The sequence below is a fragment of the Hydra vulgaris genome, chromosome 06 (genome assembly GCF_038396675.1).
Source record: "Hydra vulgaris chromosome 06, alternate assembly HydraT2T_AEP".
NCBI lineage: Eukaryota > Metazoa > Cnidaria > Hydrozoa > Anthoathecata > Hydridae > Hydra > Hydra vulgaris.
In genome coordinates this window covers 59,744,988-59,756,614 of record NC_088925.1, presented here as the reverse complement: position 1 = coordinate 59,756,614, position 11,627 = coordinate 59,744,988, and the positions used below count along the sequence as shown (strand labels likewise).

Below are 11,627 nucleotides of genomic sequence, written 5' to 3'. Positions count from 1 at the left end.
AATTAACCGTTCCGCTTTTTGCCCGGAAAGACTTTACTGTCAATCACTCCTCCTCCCGCAGAGTTAACTCTTTCAGACGAACAATTTGTAGCTTGAACAGCAAGAAAATCACTTGCAACATTGGATAATAAAAGTAAAATGTTACGTTTATTTTTCCAGTAGATAATAGAACAATCTGAACGTCCCAACGTTTTTTCTTCGATATATGCAGAAGTTTCAAAATTTAATTGCTGATCTAAAGTACTTTTCTCTGGTAGAGTACGATTTTTAGTGATATGTTCAAACATTTTATCAAAATTCCATTTGCTTTAGATGACAAATTTGCTACTTCGAGTTGAATTTTAGCGGGAATCATAGTAATATTTAAATCATGTTTTTTTCAGATGTCATTAGATAAGATTTTACGATTTGTATCTCTGCCAAGGTAAACATTTCTGATTTAAATTGAGGGTCTAAGAAAGTAGCGGTAAGAAAAACGTCTTCACTTAAATCAAACCTCATTTCCAACTGCGTAGTAAGATTGTCAACAAATTTACCTATCCCTCTTTTATCCATTTAGCAAAGATAATTTTTCAAAGTTGTTATGCACGGATAAACTAAACTAATGCTTATGCTTTTTTCCGCACTTTGTATAGTCGTGGCTTCAGATACTGCATTTAAAATAGGAGTGACTGTTGTTAATAATTGCACTTGTGTTTCAGTTAGACTTGTCGGTGGCACTTTCATACAGTTCTTTTTGTGTGAACACTCAACTAGAGATATTTTTATAGAACCATGATTTTTTAAAATCCATTCCAATAAGTTAGAAGTGCTGTTAAAGCGCATTTCCACATCCATTGGAGGCTTTGACTCCAATGGATGTGGAAAATGGTTTTCCTTCAGAAATCTGATTTTTGAGAGCTGCCTGTCCAACTGATGATGAGTGAAAAAATCCTACTATTTTATGAACCAACAAGAATTGGTTGGTTGTGTATAGCTGATTTCACACAAAGTTGGAGTTTATAAGCACAACATCCTAGCCAATCAATCCCAAGAAGGTTAAGTGTGCGTGGCATACTAGGAGTAGTATCGGTTGTAGCTCAGAAAATATTATCTGAAGTCAAGTCAAATTTTGACAGCACGTTTCTTAAAATTTCTTCAGTGGAAGTAGCTTTGTGACAAGCATTTATTACTTCCTTACTTATTTATTACGATTTACAACTGATAAACAGCATGATTCTAAAACCCAAGAGGATGAAATAAAGTGACGAGTAGAAACAGGAAAGTGATCACCATTGTCGGCTTTAAAATGATCAAAAGTGATGCTAGGTTTGGAGATAAACTGGCTTTTTATACTTTGTTGCAAGTTAATATATAAATCATCGACCATATCACCTAAATTTCGAGATGAAGTTGTCGAGTGTGGTCGATGATGTTGCCCTTGAGTAAGCACCGAGCACAGATTAATAAAGCCAGATCCAGAAGTTGTCTCAAATGATCTTCCATCTTCAATTATAAATCTAATTACTGCACGATCGTAGTTTTTTTCAATAACTGTATCTATTGGAGGTCGAATAAAATACGAACTTAACGAGGAACTTGATGATTGTTCGATTGTATTATCGGAATTCTTTTTTCTTTTAGTAGCAGATGTGCGCTTTTTTGTTGCTTCTACGTGAAGTTTTTTATGGTCACGTTTTAAATGGTTCCATAGATGAGATAAAGTTCCAGTTTTCTGAACAGAATACTTTTTGTTGCAATTTTCTTGTTTGCATTGCCAAAATACTCCTTTTTATTCGAAGAATTCTTTAACTGCCGATTTTTTAGAAGTCATTTTATAGCTTGATGCGAAAATAGCTTGATGTAGCACAAACAGAAAGTATCGAATTTAAAATTACTTTAGTAAAAGCGAAGTCAAACATTAACAACGCAAAAAATAAAAGCTAACTTTTGCGTTACTAATTTGCGTTCCGCACTGTTTAAATTTCTAATCGACAATTAATTTTAATGAAAAGTATGTTCAGGTTCCAAAATTACTCAACCGCTGAATTTTCTGATAACATAAATATTGATATTTTGAAAACATTTTAACGCCGTTTGTATGAAAAAGCGACTTTTGATTCGCGAATCGAATTGAATCGAAGCGATTCGCAGGGCCCTAGTTTATATATATACATACATATATATATATATATATATATATATATATATATATATATATATATATATATATATATATATATATATATATATATATATATATATATATATATATATTTATAATGCACTTTCATCATGTTAGATGTACAGAAACTTATCAAAAATGTTAATCGATTAAAGGAAAAAATGATTATCATTAATATGCTCAATTCATTCCTTTAAAAAATGAAGCATTCAACTGTTTAAATTCTAATAAATCTTGTAGCTCACTTACAATATTATTAGTTCAGCGCCAATCTTCTGCAATGTTAAAAAAACACTCTTTTCTCCTATAGCTAACACGCCTGAGACCGAAATTGCAGTACATATTTTGTGTAATGTTATTTTTAACTAAACTTTATTATTTTACAAATTCATTACTTTCAAAAATAATTTAATAAAATTATTTTTGAAAGTAATGAATTTATCTAACTAAACTATTTTATCATTAATTTAAAAAATTGAAATTAATATAATATATAAAGTAAAAGATAAAATAAGACATTTTCATCATAAAATTCACTATTCTAATATTGCTTTTTTTTTCAGGCAGACATACGAAAAATCACCCAGTTGATGCAATTAGTTAAGAAAGCGGTTGGCAAGCTATCAAAGATCTGGCATTTGCGGTTTTTGGGGGTGAAGTTATATTTAGTCATTAATTGACAGGAGGTAGATGTAATTCTGTTAAAGGCAGCATATCTAAGCCCGAAGAAGGTCCAAGACATATTATGTATTATATATTATAATATTTTGTTTGGCTACACTATTTCCCCTTGTTTTGTATAATGAATATAATATATAACTATTAGTTGATTCATATTTTTGTTTTCAGACTTCTTAAGCGATTTCCAAGGAAATTTATGCTATGTTTAGAAAAGGAAATAACGCAAAGTGCAATGAAGAAAGTAACCTTGCAAAAAGAAGCATTGATGTTTTCAAAAAGACTATTGTATATGGTGAACATGTTAATAATAATAATAATAATAATAATAATAATAATAAATTAATAACAGTAACTGATTTGCTGACTTAATATTCTGTTCTTTTTTTTTTACGAATTTAATTCCTTTGTTAAATTAAAAACTAATGATAACGCCAAAGATTTACCAACATTGTATACACACCTGTTGTAAATTATAATATTCTTATAGAGGATATTCCTATTAAATATCCTTTAACAAGTGCAAAGGGCAATCCGATAAAACTTCAAACAGGATTGAATAGGATTACTCTTACTATCTCTCTCTCTCTCTCTCTCTCTCTCTCTCTCTATATATATATATATATATATATATATATATATATATATATATATATATATATATATATATATATATATATATATATATAACTATAAGATTTTTTTCATTCAATGTCTTATAAGACACTAAATGAACAATATCTTTTTATATGTTCAGGAATCCAATTTAATCTTGTTCCAAAATCTTATTAGAGTTTTTATCTTAAGACATCGAATAAACGATATCATGAAGTTTTATATGTACAGAAATCCTACTCAAATAAGTAGGATTTCTGTACATATAAAACTATAGGATATTGTTCATTCAGTGTCATGTAGGATAAAACTCCTACAAGGTTTCGGAACAGGATTGAACAGGATTCCTGTACCCCCATACCTATAGGACTTTTATATATGGTGTCTTATAGGATAAGACTCCTATAAGATTTTGTAACAGGATTGTTTAGGAATCTTTTTTATAGGATATCCTATAAGACTTTTTGACTAGGGTAGCTTCGTAAAAATCAGTTTAAATTTGTTAAAATTGCATTTTTTACAACATGTCTAAATACATATTCAAATATTTTTATAAATGAAGGTAGAATTATTTTTTATCTTTGTATATAATGAAAATTAAAATAAAAGGTTTTGTATTATAATGGAAAAAGTTAAGTTTTAATAACGATACAATTTTAATGATAGAAAAAGCTGTTTTCAGTCACTTTCAAACATAAATTAATGTTTAAGTCCATAATTTCAGGACTTATTTTTTTTTTACTGTTAAAATCATAAGAAGCTGTTGAAAATAGTTAACTAATAACACTATTTAAACTGCGCAACTCAAAAAACTATATTTTTGCCAAATTTTAAATGTTTCTAAATCACTATGCATTAGAACTACATTTAAACATATTTATTGTAACTAGTTGACTGATAAAAGATTTTAACATCACGATTGTTTTAACTAGGTCGTAATTTTAGGTTTAACTCTAAATGAACAACTTTACATTAGAATAAAAATAATTATATAATTACAATACAAAAAAATCAACTAAGTTAAAATTTACATTTTAATTTACTAATTACTAATAAATATTAAAAGTTTCTCGCTCTAAAGTGTGTGACAATGAAGCATAGTGTTTAAACTGGGTAAGTTTAAAGTCACTATGTAGCAATGTGAACATTATGAACATAAAACAATGTAATTTTAAACCACAGCAATTATTTAAAAATCACAACAAGCTTTTCGGATAAGGAACTACAATAAATGATCTAGAACTATGTTGTGCAACGTAATCGCTGACGGATCCAAGAAAAGTTCGTCGTAACTCATTTAATCCACGTAATCCCATTAAAATTAATGTCACATCGTTTTGTTCAGCAATCTCACAAATCTTTACCTGGAGAACCACTATGTAAAACCGCTCTATGCTTAAGTTTATTTTAGTAATAGTAATTCTTTTCGTTTTCTAATTTTTTTTTCTACTCTGATTCGCCATTTAATTCACTGCTCATTGCTGTCATCTATAAAATAAGTTTTGATATATGTCATCATTAAAAAAGGATAAATTATAATTGAATATAAATAATTAATAATTTATAGTAAACTAATACAAATTATACTATACCTAACTATGTAATATTATTTATATTTATAAAATAATACTAAATAATATTTATATTTAATAATATATTAATATTTAATATATTATTACATATAAGTATTATTTAATATTTATATTATTTCATATATATAATATATTAATATTTATTTCATACTATTAATATAACATTTTGTTCAGTTTAATCTTAAATAGCATATGTTAAAAAAGAACAACTTTACATTTTTCATAAATATTATTATTATTTTTTAATTATTTTTATAACAACTTTTTATAAAAACTATTTGATAAGAATGATTAATACACAGTGCCTGCCAGTGTCTAGTAATAAAGGCGGATTTTCGAGGTATCCGGCATGTTCTACCAGATTTTTTGTTGTCAGTAATTAAAAAGAACATTTAAATACTAACAAAAGCATAATGAAACAACAATGCTTCATTTTTTTTTTCTTTTCTTTATGAACTGCTTTGAACAAAATAAAACTGAATTTGATCACAAGTAATGTAAAACTAATTATTAAATCAAAATCAACTAAGAAATTAAAATCAAATAAGAAACTTAAATAAGAAAAATAGCTATCTAATCAGTTCAATAAAAAATCGAAACAATAAATTGAGAAAGAATGATAAAAGTTTAAACAAATTTGAAAAACATTGAAAAAGTATTACCACTGAAATCTTAAAATTCTTTAATAAATATTAAATATATGTAATCTTTTATTCAAACAAATATTGAGTTTGCGAAAAAAGCTATTATTACAATATAAATTAAAGAAAGTTATTAACAAGGGATGGAATCTTTTCAAATAACATTTAGGTAAAGTTAGCACTAGGTTTAATTATGCCATTACGTAGGTGGCGGATAAACTTTTGTAGATAAGTGATTAAATACAATATATTTTTGGGGATCCGTTGTAAAATTTGAAAGTGCAATGCAAATGATTGTTTTTATTTGATTGAAATTCATTCTTCCGCAATGGAAAGGATACCATGGTTGAGTGCATCACAAGGATCAATACCAGCTGCTTTTAGAGTGCACGTTTCAAAGACTTGCATTTTAGATTTAGTTTCATTGGACATGAAGGACAACTAGATTGTAGGTAAAATTTAAACCAAGAAGCACAGTAAACAGATAAACATAGACTGAAACCATCCACCTAATATTCATAGCTGCTTAAATAGATATTCGTTTTGGGGAAGTTTTAATATCAATGCATGGGTTTTGCTTGTGCATTTTGTTTTGGGGAAGTTTTGGGGAAGTTTTAATATCAGTGCATGGGTTTTGCTTGTGACTCAATGCATGGGTGTTGCTTGTGTCTCTGTTTTATGACTAGGCATCTCATTCTATTATCTCCTAATGAGGGTACAGCTCTAAAACTCAATTTTATGGTTCTGTGGCCAGCTGGTAGTCAGGTTTCCCGAACTCTGTGGTAGCTCTCAGAGAGGCTGATTCCATCAACAGCTGAAAAATATCAAAGTATTAACAGTACCATGTTGCGCATGGATGGTGTCCCTGTTTGTACTTTTGGTGTGGATTGCGGAGGCCACATTTGGAGCCCTTTGTTATGGCTTAGGGTTTATTAGTAAAAATGAGGCAATTGCTTGGGCTATTAAACGGTATTCTGAGTACTATCTATGCTTTGAGTCAAGTTCTTCAATCTAATTTAAAAATGAATAAAGTACCAAAAACTATAAAACACAAAAAACCATCATCATCACCAAATTCTCTACACCTATCATTCACTAATATTTGTGGTCTTCGAAGTAACTTTTCTTCTTTTGAGTCCTACCTCTTGCAAAGTTCACCAGACCTACTTGCTCTTTGTGAGACTAATTTGAGTTCAGCTGTCTCATCTTAGTGTTGATGGTTATCTTCCTTTAATTCGTAAAGAATCTATTAGTCACATGCTTAGCCTGGGCATTTACTTTCATAAGAATTCACCCATTTGTCGTGAAACTAGGTTTGAATCCACAGACTATTCTTTCATGTGCTTTCGTTTAGCACCACTTCACTCTATTGCCTTTCTCTTTTTTGACGTTATTTCTGATCATATCAACCAAGCCCTCTCTTTTTATCCATCAGCTAATATAGTTGTTGTCGGTGACTTTAATGCTCACCACTCTGAATGGGTTGGCCCTAGTGTCAGTGACTCTGCAGGCATTAAAGCCCACAACTTTTGTAAAGCCTCTTACAACTACAGTAAAGCTGACTGGGATTCTTTCCGTGACTTTCTTCGTGATGGCCCTTGGGTAGAAATCTTTCGTCTTCCTGTCGACAAATGTGCTTCTTACATAACTTCGTGGATTCAGGCTGGAATGGAATCTTTTATTCCCTCTCAAGAATTCCAGGTCAAGCCTCACTCTCCTCCATGGTTTTCCTCACACTGTGCAGCTGCAATTGCCAATTGAAACCGTTACTTCCATATTTATCAGCAAAACAATTCTCCAGAAAACAGATGTCTGTTTATTACTGCCAGAAACCATTGTAAAAAGGTTTTGTCTAACGCCAAAATCCGCTATTCTTAGGTCATGAAATCTCGTATCTCCTCTCAAAAATTAGGTTCTCGTGACTTCTGGAGAATCTTTAATAATATCTATAATAAGGGCAAATCTATAATTCCACCTCTCTTGTATGGTTCAGACTTTGTCACATCACCTAAAGACAAAGCTGAATTGTTTGCTAAAAACTTTTCATCAATATCATCTCTTGATTCCACTAGTTGCGTTCTACCTGATATTGCCAACAAACAGGTTGATCCATTGCTTGACATTCATATCACTCCAGCATTTGTATCTAAAGTGATTTCCTGCCTAGACTTTTCTACAGCTTGTGGCCCGGACAACATACCTGTTATTGTCTTGCAGAAGTGTTCTCCGTAGCTGTCGGCTATACTCTCAAAACTATTCAACAAGTGCTTATCAGAGTCTTGTTTTCCAGCCTGCTGGAAAGCGGTATCTGTTATCCCTATCTTCAAAAATTCTGGAGAGCGATCTGATTTGTCTAACTACCGTCCCATAAGTCTTCTTCCTATCTTAAGCAAGGTTTTTGAATCTTTAATTAACAAACACTTAATTTCTCATCTTGAATCTAATAACTTACGTTCTGACCATCAATATGGATTTCGATCTTCTCGTTCTACAGCTGATTTGCTAACAGTAATAACTGATAGGTTTTATCGTGCATTGGATAAAGGTGGAGAGGTTAAGGCCATCGCTCTTAACATTTCAAAAGCTTTTGATAAAGTTTGGCATGCTGGTCTTCTCCATAAGCTTTCTTCTTATGGTGTATCTGGCAACATCTTCAAGATTATTGAATCCTTTGCTTTCCAATCGTGGCATAAAAGTTGTCCTCGATGGACAACACTCTTCTTCTTATTCTGTAACTTCAGGGGTTCCTCAAGGTTCTATCCTTGGCCCTATACTCTTTTCAATTTACATTAACGATCTTCCAGATATTCTCATATCTAAGGTGGCATTGTTTGCCTATGATACTACCATTTATTCTTGTCGTGATAAGAAACCAACACACTCTGATTGCTTGGAGGGGGCATTTAAGCTTGAAAAAGATCTCACTTCTGCTACAGCATGGGGCTCACAGTGGCTGTTGAACTTTAATTCAGATAAAACTCAATTTTTTTCAGCCAATCGTTATCGCAATAATTTAGATCTTCCTATATTTACGAACGGTGATGTACTCGATGTGTCACTTATTCTTCACCTTCTAGGATTAACTCTTACTTCCAATCTTTCTTGGAAACCATATATCAAATCAGTTGCAAAATTAGCATCTGCTAAGGTTGCATCTCTTTATCGAGCTCGTCATTTTCTTACTTCGGATTCTATTCTCTATCTCTATAAATCTCAAATCCGGCCTTGTATGGAATACTGTTGCCATATCTGGAGCGGATCTTCTAACGATGCCCTTTCTCTTTTAGACAAGGTGCAAAAACGCATTGTAAACATAGTTGGACCTGCTCTTGCAGCCAACCTCCAACCATTTTCACATCGTCGTAATGTTGCTTCTCTTTCTCTTTTCTACAAATACTATAAAGGGCACCGCTCTAAAGATCTAGCGTCTCTTGTGCCATCTACTATAATTCATTCTCGTGTTACTCGTCATTCAGTTAAGTGTCATCCTTTTACTGTGACTGTTCCTAAGTGCTCCAAAAACGCTTATTCGTCTAGTTTTTTTCCTCGAACATCAGTTTTTTGGAATTCGCTTCCATCATCTTGCTTTCCTGATTCATATAACTTGCAATCTTTTAAGTCGTCTGTCAATCGTTATCTTGCCCTACAATCTTCATCTTTTCTCTTTCAGTAACTTCCAACTTTAATTAGTGGCTGCTTGCAGCCTTGTTGGAAGCGAAGATGTTTAAATATATATATATATATATATATATATATATATATATATATATAAATATATATATATATATATATATATATATATATATATATATATATATATATATATATATATATATAGGATAGTCCACTGTCAAACTTGAGGGTTAAGTTAAGATTAATGCAAAGATATTTCTACAAGTTTATAACTTCAAGAACTTCGTCTTTTAATGTTATGACTGGCTTTGCACTTTGACCAATATATAGAACTTTGCATTTGGTTATGTTGATAAACATTTTATTACTATTGCACTATCTTTAAAGACTATTTATTACTTCTTGTAGAAGAAAAGCTGCATAAATATTTATACATCCTAAAGTATATTTTATTAATTCAAAATTCATGTTTTATTTTGTATATATATGCATATATAAACATCATTATGACCATTATATCATCACATCATCATCATCATCATCATCATCATCATCATCATCATCATCATCATCATCATCATCATCATCATCATCATCATCATCATCATCATCATCATCATCATCATCATCATTATCATCATTGTCATCAGTATGTGGTTCTGTGTTCGCTTTTGTAACGCTGTCATCGGCACACAGGATTTTAGAATTTACCCGCATCGCTTGCGATTTAAAATTTTTTTTTTTTTCATTTTTATCAGAAAGATATAAATTTTTCAGATATGTTAGTTACGAAAAAAATTTTTGAGAAAAAAACCTTACAGGTAAGACCCATAACGAAAAAGGCGTTGCATTACCGAAAAATCTAAAAAAGAGGATTTAGGCATGGGGATCATCAAAAAATGATTCGGATATGTCTTTTTTATTCATTCCCTTTAAATCAATCTATAAACGAAAAAAATCCACTTACCTAAACTTTGAGGTTTTTCATATCATCATGGCGATTTTAAGTTGCTGAGTTCAAGTAAACTTTCTATAATATATTAATGTGCAATCTCCTACTTTGATTTTGAAAAAAGACATTACATAAAATTTTTTTAAAAACTTTTTTAAAGTTATTTTTCTTGATGGATGAAATATATATCATGTGGAATGTCTAAAACACATTTACTTTGCTTTTGACATTATTTTTTTTGCGGGGAATTAGGGTTTTAAACAGTAATTGTTGCAATACCGAAACTATCCAGGTTGCATTACCGAACTCACTTATTTTTTGATAATGGACGAATAGAAAAGGTTCGTTATTTCTAATTTATTGTTTAGGTTTAATTCCTTTTTTTTTCCTTTAATCAAAATCCTTTTATAAAATCTAAACTCCATCGTAAAAAAGCAGGAATGCTCCGCGGAATGGGTTTTTTTGGGTAAAAGAAATTGACTAATGGAAAAATGAAAACAGAAGAAATTAAAATTTTTTTACATTTTACATTTGTTTATACTTTTTTTTCAAAAAATAAATCTCAAATAAATAAAAATAATTTATTACACTAGTATCTATACCAAACCAATACGTTTTTTGAAAATCCTTCTGTGGGCGTTTTTCCAAAATAAACAAATTTAGCATTTTTAAGTTTATAATAAATGTAAATAAGTTTACAATGATCATTTCGTATTCTTACATACATACATGCATCTTAATACTAGTTTTAAATAAGAAAAATAAAGTTTAAGGCATTTTACTTTCTTACTTTTATGATTTGAGTTTGATTTCAATGAAGAGCGCGTTGAGGGTGAGAATCAAGGTAGTAAGCCCCATCCCCCACGTCACCCCTCGCACACCTCTTGGGGATAAGCTATATATTTTTCAAAGGCGAGTATTAAGATATTTATTTATAACATCAATATAATAGAGTGCAGAACTTAATAACTAGACTATTGTGTAAAGGTTATTGATTTATCTTAACTATAAAAAAGTCTTAATTTCAATTAGCTTTTTAATTATTTTTTAGCTCTCAGACCCTCCCTTGCTGCAAGGGCTGAACCAGCGTTTTTTTTGTTGGAGAGATAACTTCCATACATGGAACTCCAAACATTTGTTTGTTTATACTTACGTCAATTAAAGATGCTTTGCAAAAAATTGCGATGATTAAATTACTATGTAATAAAATTGCGATGGTTAAATTAATAAAAGACATTATATCTTAAAATGGAAAACTAACATAGGGGAGACCGGGGCTAGTTGGCCGCAGGGGTAAGTTGACGAACTGCGTTTATCTTTAGAGCCTTTCATCAGACAAGAAGTGACAAAAA

General features: G+C 30.5%; 1 protein-coding gene across 1 annotated transcript; it reads right to left on the bottom strand.

Moving 5' to 3' along the window:
• Nucleotides 1–1,180: 1,180 nt before the first annotated feature.
• Nucleotides 1,181–10,040, bottom strand: LOC136081561 (uncharacterized). Its single transcript, XM_065798888.1, has 2 exons — nt 9,849–10,040; nt 1,181–1,714 (listed from the first exon to the last, which is right to left on the bottom strand). Exons 1-2 carry the CDS (start codon nt 10,038–10,040, stop codon nt 1,181–1,183), a joined length of 726 nt encoding a protein of 241 aa, XP_065654960.1.
• Nucleotides 10,041–11,627: the final 1,587 nt, after the last annotated feature.

Coding starts and splice junctions, on each gene's coding strand:
- LOC136081561 (XM_065798888.1), bottom strand. CDS start 10,040: ATGCGGGTAAATTCTAAAATCCTGTGTGCCGATGACAGCGTTACAAAA. Junction 1,715..9,848: donor ATGATGATGATGATGATGAT/GTGATGATATAA, acceptor TATTCTGTTCAG/AAAACTGGAACTTTATCTCA.